This window comes from Malania oleifera, chromosome 9, assembly GCF_029873635.1.
Source record: "Malania oleifera isolate guangnan ecotype guangnan chromosome 9, ASM2987363v1, whole genome shotgun sequence".
Classification (NCBI taxonomy): domain Eukaryota; kingdom Viridiplantae; phylum Streptophyta; class Magnoliopsida; order Santalales; family Ximeniaceae; genus Malania; species Malania oleifera.
This window is the reverse complement of record NC_080425.1, coordinates 80,598,726-80,615,228: the sequence shown is the minus strand read 5'-3', so window position 1 is coordinate 80,615,228 and position 16,503 is coordinate 80,598,726. Positions and strand designations below refer to the sequence as shown.

Sequence of the window (16,503 nt, the reverse complement as noted above, 5' to 3'; positions counted from 1 at the left end):
TTACCACATAATAATCGTTTTGCCTGCACATACCTATCACTTACAAAACCTATGTAGACACACTATAAGTCAATAGAATAAATTTCATTTGATTTTTTTCATGACGACGATGATCTCAAATATCAGACACCCACATGATACGAATTAAACAATTAAATTCGACAAGTAAATATAAATATATTAATAATAAAGAAATAAGAAATTTCATTCTAGGAACAAATTAATCGATACATACTTGCAACTATATATGAACTACAAACTTGAGAAAGTGATCAGCTTGCATAGTTGGAACTTGCTCTGCTGCTTAAATAGTGGGAAGGGTGGCTGGATTCACTAAATAAGAATGTGATTTATATGGTGCAATATGTATAATAAAATAATTATTCTTAAATTTTTTCTTAGTATTATGTATGTGAGCTAAATTTAACAGGCAAGCAAAACATGAAAATAAAAATATAAAAATTTAAATAAATTAAAACTAACCTTCGTCTAGATGCAGCAACAAACCCAAATTAATCCAAACGAAATTATGAAATAAATCCAACTCAAAACAGAAAATTTCTCAGTAAGTAAAACAATAAATTCATGTTTTTACTAAATAAAAGAAAACCTACCCCATCTTCTCCCTTAAATAGTCTCGCCTTCGCCCGAATGGTCACCTGCAAGCTCGAACAGTCACCTGCAAGCGCAAACGGTCACCTACAACAGCCTCTCTGCAATCTGTTTCTCCTGCAAACGGTCGTCTTCTGAGCGCTCGGGAGTGTTTATGAGCAGACGAAGCAAATCTTGCAAGTCTATCCTGCGAGATTCTCCACGTGTCACACGCAGGGCCATTTCGAAGACAAATCTCACAGCTTAGTGCTGTGAGATTTTGCCACACATCACCTTCCCGTTGGCTGCTCCCTTTAAATCTCGCAGCTTGGTGCTTCGAGATTTGCTCCCCTCCGCCACACATCACCTTCCCGCTGGCTGTTCGGTTTAAATTTCGTAGCACCAAGCTGCGAGATTTAGTTCTCTCTTTGCCACGTGTCGTCTTTCCAACGGCCCATCAGTTTAAATCTTGCAGCATCAACTTACGAGATTACGTAAGCATTAGTTTTGAAAAATTTTTCCCAATCAGAATATTATTTGATATTTTATTTATTTTTAATAATAAAACGGGAAAAAACTCCTTCTTCTTCTCATTGTTATATTTTTTTTATGAGACAATTTCTAGCATCGTTTTGCTTGTCTGATCACTATTTTTTATATATACACCACTCACCAAATTGTTGTTCATTATATCTATTAAATTTGATGGGTCGCAGTGCTCTCACGAAGGCTTTTTGAGTTTTTGGGTTTTGTGTATGATGTGGAAATGTCCATTTTGAAAGAACCACTTGAAATTTCCAGCCAAACAAGTCATGGTCGTGATTGTCCATCGGTTTGAAACTGAGAAAATATTAAGAGAAAAAAATAAAAATAGAAAAAATTTTACTTTTTCATATCTAATAATTAAATAAAGTGAAAAAGAAAATAAAATCTATATCAAACCAATCAATAAAATTTTAGTTTTCTAGGTCCTTAATATTTGATTTTTGTTGATTTTTAATCAATATAAGAGCAAATTTTCATTTTGAGTAATATTTAATATAGAGAGAGAATATAGTAAAAAATGAATTTTCTTCTTTTTTTTTTTTTCCAAATAAAATTTTTAATCCAGTCTAGCCCAGAGTAAATTATGGCTTATAGTGTTGGAAGGAACCATAAGAGACGCTGTGGATATCATATGGGCTATCAGTTATTATATTTCATTTTTTTCATCAGCTCTCGTATTACATTTTATACTAATTACTGCTACACTGATGATTTAATGTTCAAAATTAAATATTATGACAATTGCGAAAAGAAATAATGTTGTGATAGGAGCATTTTTGAAAAAATATTTTGTTTTTCATTCCACTTTGGTCACTGCAAGAATATCAAATCTTAGAGAAATAAGGCCAAAAGTCTAAAATTGTAATTCAGTCATTTTGCAAGAATACCAAATCACAACAATTGTATTTTTGACAACAGATTCATTTTTACCTCAATTTATTTCATTATTTTTACTTTGATAATTCCTACTTTGGTTTACCAAACACCTCAACGGCCCATTTTATTGAAGCCTAATGGTTCGGTAACATAGATTTCGTAGATTTCAAGGAAATTCGATATAATTTTAAATTTTATCTAAATCCACATAAATTTAAATTCAAAATGGCAAAAATTCATGCTCCCTAATGTAAGATGGGATAGAAGCACAATCTTATCGCGCCCACAATTTTGGAACATGAAGAAAAATGAATTTTATCAACAAAAAATACTGAAGGCTTATCATTTGGAGTCGAACTAAAACATTACTTGAAGGTTTCTTTTGCAACCATACTGCTAAAGTGCTAATTTATGCATAGGTTTTAGTCTAAAGACAACAAGTACAGAAGGCCCTAAGATAAATATGAGCTTTGGTAAAGCATAGAGCACGACAATGCAGGAAAAAATATAAAAAGAGAAAGAGACTAAGAATGGATTATATTTTGTCGATGGGTTTTATCGAGTAACAAAGCTGATAAGGGTCCATAATTCAATTATGATAAGGGTCCATAATTCAATTACATAATGATGAAGACAAGCTAAAAAGGAAAGAAGTTACCTGTCGTTTGATGAAATTTTGCAAAGCCCATGTTTTGCATCTATCATTCTTCTTCCTGTTTCTCTCTATTCCTCTTCCTCCCTTCTTCTTCTACTTCTTTGTTCCTTTTTTCAGTTACTTCTCTCTTCCTTTAACTTTTATTGTTTTCAATATTGCTCCTTGGTGCACCCTCAGTCAGTCCATCATTCTCCATAACTTGAGAGTGTAGAGTTCTCCGCCAATGGTTCATGGTGAATGATGCTGCAAAACATTAGCTTCATTGTTTTTTACAGCAAAGAAAATCATGTTTTTTCAGCAACAAGTTTGCAATTAAGGATCACAATTACGTATCTTGGAAAAATATTATTTCCATTTCTTGGCACACAATGCCCCTCTTGATAGGAAATTCAAACACTACTGCCCGGGAAAACTAAATACTGTTTATACAATTTAGTTTTCATGGAATTTAAAACGCCAAATGCCCCTGTGCTTCTGTGATGTAAACGATCAGAACCAAATCAAAATTGAAGTAGAAGAAAAGGAAGCTTTATCCTGAAGAAATTGACAATTTCCAAAGCCCAGAAACCAATTGCAGCACTGCTTCAGCGACTAGTTTCAATGATGGACCACAACAGTAGTCATAGCCAAGCCATAACTGTTGGCTTTGTCAAGAGTAGTTATAGTTCAGAACTTGGCTCTTCTAGGTTGTCTTCTTCCAAAATAGGGCACCCACTAATGTCCAATTCCTTTAGTGTGGTCAACTGAAGGTAGCGCGGCAGTGCCTTTAGCTTGGGACAGTCTTCAACTTTTAGTGACGTAAGACATGGCATTACCTTCATATCTATTTCTTTGCCCAATCTTGTTCCCACATCCCACTCTTCCCATTCGTCCATGCCACTAAAGCCGAGTTCCTTCAACTTTGGAAACACAATTGTGCCGTCAGCACCTTTCTCTTGTCTGTCATCATCATCAATCTGTATTCCTAAAAACTCAAGACCCACCTTCTTCAAAATAGCCATGCCCTGTATAATAAGTAATTCAAGTGATGGCAATATCCCGAGAGGAGGCAAACACGCACAGTTCTTACAGCCTTTGATGTTAAGTCCTCGCAGGTTAGTCAATGAGGTAATCCAGTTGGGTATCCGGGTGCCTCCATAAAAAGATATCACTAAAGATTCCAAGTCTGGGGGTGGCTGTAAGGCTTTAAGTACCTCATAATCCTTAATTTCATCCTCACCCTCTCCAGAGAATTTCAATTTCAAATAGTGGAGGCCATTCTTCTTTTTCAGTTCTGCTTTCTCAGCTTCCCATGCTTTTACCACATTTTTCAACCCACTTATTTCAAGGCTCCCTCGAAGGTTGTTCAGATTTCTCAGATATCCAATCTTACATGCTTCACTATCATCACCAGAACCGACACAGAAACCTTCTAATGTCCGAAGGGAGATTAACCCACCGATGCCTTTCGGCAACACTCTTAGACTTTCAGTTTTCAAAATCTGAAGATGTCTCAAGTTAACTAGATTCCCAATTCCTTGAGGTAGCTTTTTCAGATCCGGACACCAATTGAGGTTCAAGGTTTGCAAATTACACAAGTTGCATAATGTTTCTGGCAAAACTTCAAATAAATTATTGGATAAGTTTAGGTACCTCAAATGTATCAATCTCCCTACTTCGAGTGGAACTTCAATTGCATTACCACTCAAATCTAATGCCCGAACAAATGCCATATGATCAAACGGATCACATGGGGCTATGAACATTCTTGAGAAGGTTAGCAAGAGGGTGCGTAGTTTTTTGGTGTTGTAATTGGAGGAACGAAATGGGGCCATTGCTTCACATTCTACCGTTAAATGACGGGCTTTTCCACAAGACAAGTCCATCTTGAGCTGTTCTTTGCCATTGGCATCCACAATAACACATTCATTCTTTGTAAGGAATTGAGCGAAGTCATGCACTAGATCGTGCATCTTGCATAAGATTATTCCGCCAGACGAATCTTTTTCAAAATCCTGGAAGAAAGAGCGCATTGCCAAGTTTTGGAAGTAATCTTCGCCGGTTCTCTCCATCTCCAAACTTCCTTCCATGCCAAGAAAACCTTGTGCCATCCACAGTTGAATCAAATTGTCCCTCTCAATCTCGCAATCTTTTGGAAAGATGGCACAATATGAGAAGCAACGTTTCATTGCAGGAGACAAATCATCATAACTCAACAGCAAAGCAGGGGAAAGATGTTTTTCAACAACTTCCAGCTGCCATATTTCACTGCCCAAAACATGCTGCCAATCTTCTCTATTGTCTTTCAAGCGCATGAGACTTCCCAAAGTCTTTGCAGCAAGGGGCAAGCCCTTGCACTTGTTTGCTATTTCCCTCCCAATTTTTTCTAGTTTCTCAGAATCCTTCTTACTCCTCCCGAAGAATGCTATCTGACTAAACACCAACCAACACTCCTCGTCCGACAATGCCTTCAAGGAATGCACGCAGGAGCTTCCCATCATCTTCGCAACCCTCTCGCTGCGTGTAGTCACCAAGATTCTACTACCCCGGCCGCCATCGCTGAGAGAGTGTTCCAGTGGTTCCCACTTCCTGTAGTCCTCAGTCCACACATCATCTAGCACAAGAAGAAACCTCTTTCCCATGATAGATTTGTGAATGCGCTGTGGCAAACCTTCCCAGTCAAGAGAACTAGCATAACCCACTTTCAAGCCACTCTCTTCGTCCAGAGCCTTAAGAATTGCATGAGCAATCCTTACCTCATCAAAGGGATCTGACACGCACACCCAAATCTTCTTCTCAAAATGACTCATCACTGCCTCATCATTGTAGGCTAATTGAGCAAGCGTCGTCTTCCCCATCCCCCCCATGCCCACCAAGGAAATGAGTTGGGGACCCTTATCTGCCTGACTGCTCTCACCCAACAACTTCCCCACTATAACGTCCTTGTCTAGATCTCGACCTTTTATTCTCGATACATCGACAAAAGATGCAGATCTCTGTCGCGCGGGTTCTTCAGCGACAACCCTTGTGGATTTAGGGATGAAACTGTACCTATCTTTCTCTTTAGAAATGGCATCCAGCCTACCATTTATGTCTTTGATCTTGAGGGCTATGTCACGACGCAGAACAACTCGACTGAAACAAAAACCAGGGGAAGGAATTTTGCAGCATACCTTCTTCCTGGGAACATTTGGAGCAGTTTCAGCTTTTTCACCAAGTTGTAATTGGAGAATCGCAGTCCTCCACTCATCCAACACGTCCTCTGCATCGTAGGCTACGTCCTTGAGCTTCTCTAGCCAGAGTCTCACCCCTTCTTCATGGACTTGTCTCTTCTCGGCATCTGTGAGAAGGGCTCCGATGGCCTCGAGGATGGAGGTGAGCATTTGGACCTGCTCTTCGACGCCCACAACCAGCCTCACTTCATTTTCGATCTCCTGCTGCATGACTGAAACCAACTGCCCCAGCACTGCAGAAACAAGAGCATCAGCCATAGTTGGAGATGGTGGTTGACTGAACAAGAAAGGGAAAACGGAAACTGAATATGTTTCTCCAGTTAGCAGCCAAGGGAAAGAGAAGCAAAGCAAATATACCCAATATAAAAGCAAAAGGTCTTGAAATGGCACAGCTCCTAAAGCAGAAAATGTTCTTGCCGCTTTTTTTATTTTTATTTTTTTACTATAAAAAATAAATTACAAATATGCGTTAGTTTTTCTTATCAATTTTTTATTTTTATTATAAGTTTTTAACTGTTTGGCAATAAAAATTAAAATTCAGATTTTATTATTTTTCAATTATTTTGATAATATGTTATCATAAATTTTAATATCCAAAAATATTTTTTTTAATTCAATTATTTATTTTATATATTTTTAAATTAAAATTAAAATCAAAGTTAAATGATGATATGAACTTAAATATAATTAAAATAAATATATACATAAATTTTAAAAAATAATAATAAATTTAATTATAAGATACTTTTACTATTTTTCAATTGTCAAGTCCAATAAAATTTTTATTGTAAAGTAAATTTTGAAAGTAGAATAATTAAGTAAAAGTAGAACTATCTTCTTATAAAAAAAAGTAAATTTTTAGTTTTTATTTCTAATTTTTTATTTTTATTTCTTTAATCTTTTTATAGTAATACCAAACGTCCCTTAATTTTATATTTTTATGTGTTAGTAGTCTATTGTGATCATAGAAAACGACAATCTATGATTTTATTATAACATACTTCACTTGTCGTGGGGAAACTATAAGTTATGATTTAATAATATTTCTCCCGACTAAGCATGATTGTTCATAGTCACACGACACAAAACTAGTTTTGAAACATATGAGGTTGTCCACAAAGGGGTCGCCAGCATCCTCAAATCATGTACTACCATTAAAAAATTATCTCATTAGTAAATTAATGAGTTTGCATTTGGTGTAAGCTCATCTATCCGATTGAGTTTGAATTTTGAGTTTTAAATTTTAAAATTTTGAATAATATTTAAATTATATTTTATTTAAATTTATCTAATTTAAACTTATATTTTATTTTATTGTAGTAAATTAAATAAAATCCAACAAGTGCTCCTTGTGGTATTTGTGAAATTTTTGGGAGCAACTTATTGGTTTATTAGAGGGAGTAGACTTTTCGATAAATCATTGGTATAGAGAAGGGAATAAAGTGGCAGAAGCCTTGACTCGACAAGGTGCGATGGGGAGGAATAATTTGTTTACAAATAGTAGTCAACTTCCTAGAGTTATCAATGGTTTGTATAAACTGGAGAAGATGGGTACGGCGTATATGAGGTATGTTTAACTAATTTCTTGTTTGTTTTGGTTTATACTTTATGTTGTTTATCTTTTATTTGTTTTATTGGGGGAAGTTTGTTTTATAGATTCTTGTTTTGTTTTATTTTGTTTTGTTTGGACTTGTACCCCTGTTTTGGCTGGTTGTCGGTGTTATTTTTTGGGAGGTTTTTTAAAATTTTGTCTTTTATTTCTTCCATTGATTGTTTTGTAATCATGGTATTCCTCCGCCAAAAGTAAATAAATGGAGGTGCCGCCCTTCTTTTTTTAAAAAAAAATTAAATTTATCTTTTAATTTTAATTTCATAAAAATAGGACAAAGGTTACGAAGGAAGATAAAAAAATAAAAAACACTAGTTAGAGATTCAAACACACACACACACACTCAAACACAAACAATACACGGTCAATTGGGCTAGCAATTAGCAAACAACACCCATACCTCATTCTAGCAAATGGATAATGCATAGAAAACTTAATTCCAAATCACAAACACAGGAATGTATTGAGTCTTAAGGTAGTGATTGGGAGCATGAATTTCAGAGCGTGAATTTAGATTTTGATAGATTTGGATAAATTTTAATATAATTTTATACATCATATTATTCATATCCAATACAACTCTAAGTCTAATGTCTCTCCAAATATGGGGTAAAAGTATTTTAACCCTATATTTAGAGAGATCTTGGATTCAAAATCGTATTGTATTTTAGTAAAGTGTTCTATAAAATTAAATTAAAATTTGTTTCTATCCATCCAAATTCAAATCCAAATTTCGAAATTCATGTTTCCCAACATAGAGTGAAAGAATTCTTATCACTCACACAATCGCGAGCCTAAAGTGAACTTCATGAATTCAATTTGAACCTTGAATGGCGAGAATACTCTTAATATACTATTTTCGAGAAGTCAAATGTCTTTTATTAATTTAATTATTTATACAATAATTCGTACTATCAAAGAAAAGTTGGTGATTTTGGCCTTTGTTCTTTAATATATGTATATATGTCACAAGAATGGCAAATTTTCTTGCACTCTAATTGTCAACTTATTTCCATTATTTAATGAAATTATTGTCCATCATCCCTTGCAGGTTTGTCTCTTGTCTTGAACAATAAAAACACTTTGCATCGGTGACCTGTTACTGAACTGAGCCCACCAACCCATCCAAATGGAAAATGAAGGAAGATATTTTTATATATATAACCATTGCAGTCTATCTAGTCGTAGGCAAGATGAAAATTATCCTTACAAGCAAGAGGTAGATAGTGGGAGAAGACGCCCCGGGCATTGGCACAGTGGAAAGCGGCTGAGCAATTCAGTAGGAGCATTGGGGATTCGATTCCTGATTGATGTACCCAGTTGATCTGTCCAGCTAAAGCTAGGGCAGCTGGAGATCGATTCTGTGATGTGTTATGGGAAGTGGATGGCCCAAACGTCCAACATGGCCGTGACTAAGTTATGTCTGCATTCGATTAACCGGGGGGGTGAACCAGGAGGGAAGGCCGCTATCCCGTGGGTTTGGTGCTGCACTAAAGGGTTCAAAGGGCTCGTCAATGGTTGGAGTTCCCACATTGTCAAAAAAAAAAAAGATAGTGAAAGAAGCCATCAGAAGCAACTACTTCAACATAATGACTTAATGAATTAGCATGTTTGGTGCGTTATTGTTTTTTTTTTATTCTATTTCTGATTTTGTTTTTCCAGAATAAAAAGCCGAAAATTTTCATATGTAGAAACATTTTTTTGGGGTTAAATTATTCATTTTGTACACTATTAAATTAAAATTAAAATTAAATGATCATATAAATTTAAATATAATTAAAAATAAAAATATACATAAATTTTAAAAAATAATAATAAAGACAATTACAAAGTAATTTTACTTCTTTTCAACTGTCATGTCCAATAATTTTTTTATTGTAAAGTAAAATTTGAAACTAGAACAATTAAGTGTAATAATAATAATAAATTTTATTTTTATTATAGTAAATTTTTAATATGTATTATTTGTAATTTTAATATTTTAATCATATTTTTCTATATTATGATTTAAAGATGAAAATAATTATGTTTTTAATTAAAATTTTTATTTGTATTAGTTTTATAAATGTTAATCAAACAGGTTGTTGGTTTCTAGTTTTTAGTTTTTATTTTTAGTGTTGGGTTTTCATTTTCTTTTCTCTAATTTTTGACAATAATACCAAACGGCCCCTAAAATGTTAGGTTGTTTAGTGTGATATTAGTTTTCTATTTCTTCTTTTTATTTTTATGATAATGCATTTGTTTGTGTTGTTGATTTTTTTTTTTTTGTTGTCAATTTTAAATTATTTTTTGAGTAACACTTAAATCAAATTTTAGTTGTTTTGTCAGCTTCTTCATGATACTTTAATATTAAAATTAAATTTTGTTAGTTATATTATTATTATTCATTATATATAATACCATTTTATTAAAATAAAAATATAATGATTATGTGAATTTAAAATATTATTAGGATAAAATATTCATAAATTTTCTATAATTATGGAAAACTAAGTCATTAAAAAGTCAAATATAAAGTAATTATTTATAATATTGTAAATTTATATTAATTTTTCATCATTTTAATTAAAATTTTAATTGTTATATGATTTGAACACTAAAATGAGAATTTGTATCCGTAAATTTTTAATTTATTTTATTTTTGAATATTAACTAAATAAGTTGTCATTTTCGGCTTCTAGTTTATATTTTTTTCATAATTTTTGTAGTGATATTATTTTAATGTGAACTTGAATTTGTAATGAATGAAAATAATAACACAAGAAAAGTATACTCAAACTAAGTTTCTAATTAGAAACACCGCGGAAACAATTGAAAAACAAATCCTTCAATTCCAAAAATTTGAAAAAATAGGTGGGACTTCCACTCCCTACTATCAATATTTTTTTTTTTTATTACGCCAGGTTTCCTTCGCTCACTGGGTGCCAACCCTTGTCAAGACTAGTCCCACGCCTGCGCCAGCCGAACCCACAGTCATCATGCAGAAGGTAAATTCGAATATGCAGCACAAGTGGCAAGAATCGAACTCAGGGTTATACCAATAAGTGGCCCCCTCCAAGCCAAGCCCAGAACATCTCTTAGCTTACCATCCACGAAAAACTCGCTGGCTCCTCAAGGGCAGTAATCGGATTTGAACCTGGGGTAATACCTCCAAGCGGCCCTCCCGACCTCGCCCTTGCCACCTGGCCATGTGCCCGGGGCCAGTCCCTACCTTCATTAGCTACATGAAACTAATTTTTTTCTCTAATATAAAATTGCATATAAGAAATGAAAAGGACCTGATGGTATGAAAAGGGGATTACCTCGTTTTGGTCATTTTTTTTTGCAAATGTCAAATTTATCATTATATAAATTTTTTTCTTAAAATAATTAGGCCCCTATCTGAAATTCAAAAAATATTGAGGAAAGAAAAGAAAAGGAAAGGAAAATATCAAGAAATTTACATTTCCATGTTTGGTTATCAAGGAAGGTGAGTAAGAAAATAAAATACATACCAAATTTATGAAAAAAATAATAATTTTATACATTATAAATATTTTGTTTTTTTTTATTTTTAGTCATATTAAAACAAACTTTCATTTTTTATATATTTTACAGAGGAACTGTAACGCCCTGAACACTTAAACCCGAGTTCGACGCGTTATACCTGATAAAATCTCTAATAATCCACATACTAATATCATGTATGAAGCGAAAAACATAATTATAATCTTCCAACGAATATAATACCAGAGTTTACTAATTCTAACTATAATTCATAATAAATCATCCATCACCTGCATTTCCATAAATCTACATAACTCTCAAAATATTTCAGTATTTTCACAATCATTCCTTATTCAACAGTCTTAAAATATAAATATTTACATTCCCTAAAATTAACATAGAAATATACCATTTTCTTTTTCTATTTTTCAATAATGCTATAAAAACCTCGAACTCTCAAAATTCGATTTCGAGGAAATCCTGAAAAGAATAAATTCATATTCGGGTGAGACACATCTCAGTAAGAGAATAAATCATATATTAAAACAGTGTGTGGCCAACATGAGTCTATATAACAACAAAATATTTAACATTTGAAAATCATTACCATAATTTCTGAAATCATTCTTTGAACCTAATCAATCACATGTAAAAGATTTAACCCACGAGATTACCTAAGGATAGGTGTGATTACCCGCCCATACAAGTAGCACCCTTCTGCTCTGATACATTATGCAGCTACTGCCACACCTAATACAGCAGGACACTTGCCTTTCTCAGCAAACCCTCAGGCGAAGAGTATGCCCTACCCAATCATAACGTGTTCTACGAGCATAGATACTTCTAATATCATAATACATTGTTCTTTCTGTAATTATTCAATCATTCACATATGTTTATATTCATAACTTTAACATTTCATTTCATTTCACTTTAAGTGATTTTTTCCCATTTTACATTGTTCACATTTCATATTTTATTTTTATTTCATTCATTTTCATTTTCATTTTCATTTCATTTCATTCCATACCCAACATCTTTCAGTTGTTTTACCAAACATTTTTCAGCTATTATACATTTACCCAACATCTTTCATTTGTTTTACCCAATATCTTTTAACTATTATACTCAATATTTTTCAGTTGTTATACATTTACTCAACATCTTTCAGCTATTTTATCCAACATATTTCAGCTGTTTATATGATTGCATTAACACACACAAGCAGCATAGTTCATATCATATTTCATTTTCAATGTATTACTTACTTAACCTGCATCTTATACATTTAACATATATTTCCACACAACATTCCTATTTACTCATGCCACACAATTTAACAATAAAATTCATACACTATCTGTAAAATTAGTCAACTAACATTTAATGTTTATATACTGAAAATATCTTTCATTTCTTATATAATTATCTTGAAAATATTTTTCCACTTTCATCAGTTCATTTTCGCATATACGTATCTAATAAACAGCCCTAAATTCAAAACAAAAATAAGTTAAACAGTTGACATTTTAAACTCATACCGAAACATATACACGTACATATAATATAATTTATTTTTTATTAAATTCATAAAAATTCTGATTTAATATATTTTTTTTTCCTTATCTGGTTTCTTGAATTACGCCAATAGGGACCCCAAAAAGATGCCTGTGGCACTCATTCGGACTCTGAAATTAAAAATTCTAGTTCCATGTAATTAATCATGAATAAAATATTATTTTAATATTTCTTAAACCATAAATTATAAATAAATAAATATACTCTTAAATATAGTCAAATTACCAAATTTCTCAAATTTCACTCTCGCTTTAGAGTGAGGCCTAAAAAACCTCAATTGAAATTTTACTTATGTCAAAATAACGACGATTGTGACTAGAATCCTATGGTGGTATCTGATCATCGATTTGACTGAAAATCTAACAAAAAATTGAGAGGTGGAGACGGAGAGGCGACAGAGAGCACAGAGAGAGAAGGAGAGACGTGCCAATTGTTTCAGGAAGCTAAAAGCTTCTTGAAGTTGTTTTTTTTTCTTTCTTTACTTACTTAACTTAACTTACACATACTTTTATATATATATATATATATAATCACCATTTTACTTTATTTAATTAATTCAAACTAATTATGTTTAACTAATAAATTACTAATAAAAAATTTTAATTTAATTTAATTTTTTTTATATTTCCTTTATTTGTTTATTTAATATATTAATTTAATAATGTTTAACTAGTTAATTGATTAATAATTTTAATTTATTAATTTTTTTTAATTTTTTTTCCTATGTTATTACAAGAACATACAAGTGAAAATGAATTTCCTCTTTAATTTTCTTTCCCCAAATAAAATTCTTGATCTAAACTAACCTTTAATAATTAAGGATATTAGTGTTAAAAAAAAAAACCCAACTCTCTAAAAATGACGCAGTTCAAATTTCAAATCTCTATCTAAAGTAGTTCTATAACTATCCATAATTTAGTCCTCATAAATCATCATAACTATTACTTTAATTAAATTTAGTTATTGTCAACTTATAATTATTTCTTACATCATTTTCTTAAAATAAATATAAATTTTAAAAAGAACATGACTACTTATAATCAATTCATACATGTACATTTAATTTTAATTAAAAATAATATATTTTTTATTTTTTATTTTCTGTATTCTTTTAGTTTAAGTAATTTTATTTCCTAGGTCAAATAATCATTATTGTGTATAAGGCTTTCTTTGGCCTCCAAAAACCCTAGTTTTAAATTCTGTCTAATTTTGAATTTAAAGCCAAAACGAAATTATAAAAATCAATTAATTTTTTTGTACAATTCGTAAAAATACATTTATCGTTATGGCATGTAAAACTTGAGATGTTGCTCTCATTTTTAAAGAATATAAAATAAATACATAATATTTTTTAATATTACTACATTGCATTGTTGTTGGATTTATGGGCTTATGAGTTACACATAGATCTTGAAAGTTCAATTTGGTAGGATGGTGGTCCTACAACATGCACTTGGGGGTGAAATAGGAAAATTGAGGTTTTCACCAAGGGTTTGTTTTGGATTAAACCTTTTGCTTTGGATTAAATGTTGGATTAAAATTCAATTATGGGCTTATATGTGAAATAGTTATGTGTTGTGGATTGTCTAAAAAGGAAAGACTCTATTTAAAAGTGATCGATTATTTTGGATTATAATGGATTTTAATGTATCCGAAACGGTTGTAGACCTTTAATGTGTAGATATTTTAATGATTATTTCTGTTTATTATGATGGGCGAAAACGAAAGTACACATATATGGCAAATGGTTATATATATAATGGTTATAGTCCCCGGATCGCATGGACGGTTCTATAATTTTTCTTTTGTCATCTCATCGCTAAAAGAGAGTACAGAGAACGCAGAAAGAATTCTTTGGGCATTACGTATTGATTTGGATGGCTACTCACACGGTTCGACACATCTTGGAACGTTATGGATTCAAGTACGCTTCCGCATTCAGTTTAATGTTCTTGATAATTTGACATGACTGATTCTGACATGATATGGTTCTCATCAATTAAAAAAAAAAATACTCTTTAAGTTCTTACAAGTGGTATCAGAGCGGTTTCATGTTAAATCATTGGGAAATAGTTTCTCAATTTTGGGTTGATTTGAATAAATTTATTTTATTTTTTTTAATATGGAAATTTGAATCCAATAATAATAATAATAATAAGAACTATATTGGAAATTTTGTTCTTTGCAGGGATCGTGAGATATTTAGTTGTAGTTTAAATTTAGTTATTATATTTTTGAGATAAAGATTTGGTTTGAATTTTTATTTTATCTTTTAGTAAATTCGAATCAAATAAATATTATAGCCTAACAATTTTTAAAGGGAGGATGTATATATATATATATATATATATATATATATGTCTTTAAAAATACCCATATTTGAATTTATTTTATAACTTTCATCCTTTGACCATCGTCGCCAAAGTGACCACTCCTGTGGCAATCAATTTTGTTTTAAAAAATAAACGTTTTGTGTGTGTGTAACGTATGTAAAATTGATCGGCCCAAAGGAAGATAAATTTTTTGACAGAATTGCAAGTGCACCTGTGGTAATAAATGCATGATAATTTTTCGGTCTATTTAACATTTGAATAATAATTCGGCCCAAAGGAAAATTTATTATTCGACATATTCTTATTATCAACATTTGAATACTGCACCAAGATATCACTTACAAATTAATATATTTGTCCAAAGATAAAATATTAATGGAGTACATGATATCTTGAGATGAAAATTACCTATTTTTGAATTTAATTTTGGTTCAGGATTTTATGTGAGCTTGTTTTAACTTTTATGGTTGTTTGTTATTCTCTATTCAGCTATGACTCCTACTAATATTACATCCATCATCAATTATATTCTTATGCTAAATGGCTCGAACTTTAAGTCATTGATAGAAAACTTTTTAATTATTCTCGGAGTCATGGATCTCGACCTTGCATTAAGGATTGATTCTTCCCCACCTATTACAGACAAAACTACCTCTGATGAGAAAAGGGATTTTGAAAGGTGGGAGAAATCAAATCACATGTGTATGATGCTCATGAAGAGAATTATTCCAGAAGCATTTAGGGGCACTATGTCAGATAAAATAATTACAGCTAAGGATTTCCTTGCTAATGTTGAAAAGAGGTTTGTCAATAATGAAAAGTCTGAAATTAGTACACTCTTGACAAGCGTAATTTCAACGAGGTATAAGGGTAAAGGTAATATTAGGGAGTACATTTTAGAGTTGTCTCATCTTACTTCTAAGTTGAAAACACTTAAGCTTGAACTCTCTAAGGACTTGTTAATGCATTTGGTATTATTATCCCTTCTAGCACAGTTAAGCCAGTTTAAGGTGAGCTATAACCATCACAAAGAGACCTGATTTCTGAATGAGCTCATCTCCCACTGTGTACAGGAAGAGGAAATACTTAAGCAAGATAAGGCAGAGTGTGCTCACCTAGCCTCGACCTTCAAGGAAAAAGGGAAGAAGATGAAGAAGGATAAGACTGTTGCAAATACAACACCTCAAAAGAAACAGTAAAAGAAACCTACCCAACAGGAAGGTACAAGTTGTTTCTTCTCTGGAGCTGAAGGGCATAGGAAGAAGCAATGCACCAACTATCATGTATGGCGTGCTATGCTTCTTAATTTGGTTTGTTCTGAGGTTAATTTAATTTCGGTACCTGAACACACTTGCTTCTGGTTCTTTATCAGGTTATGGTAATCTTTATATGATAGATACAATTGTTTCATTTAATGAACCCGTGCATTTAAGTACACGTGGTACCAAGAGAAAATTAATCGGGGCGAATTCAGCTACGATATGGCACAAGAGATTAGGTCATATCTCCAAATGGAGAATGGAGAGAATTGTGTCAGGAGAAATTCTAGACCCCTTAGATTTCACAGATTTTAATGTTTGTGTAAATTGTATTAAGAGAAAACAAACCAATAAAAGG

General features: G+C 32.1%; 1 protein-coding gene across 1 annotated transcript; it reads right to left on the bottom strand.

Moving 5' to 3' along the window:
- Nucleotides 1–2,533: 2,533 nt before the first annotated feature.
- On the bottom strand, nt 2,534–6,254 carry LOC131164864 (putative disease resistance protein RGA3). The gene has a single exon (XM_058122379.1). The coding sequence runs from the start codon at nt 6,136–6,138 to the stop codon at nt 3,328–3,330; it is 2,811 nt and encodes a 936-aa protein (XP_057978362.1). The 5' UTR covers nt 6,139–6,254; the 3' UTR covers nt 2,534–3,327.
- Nucleotides 6,255–16,503: the final 10,249 nt, after the last annotated feature.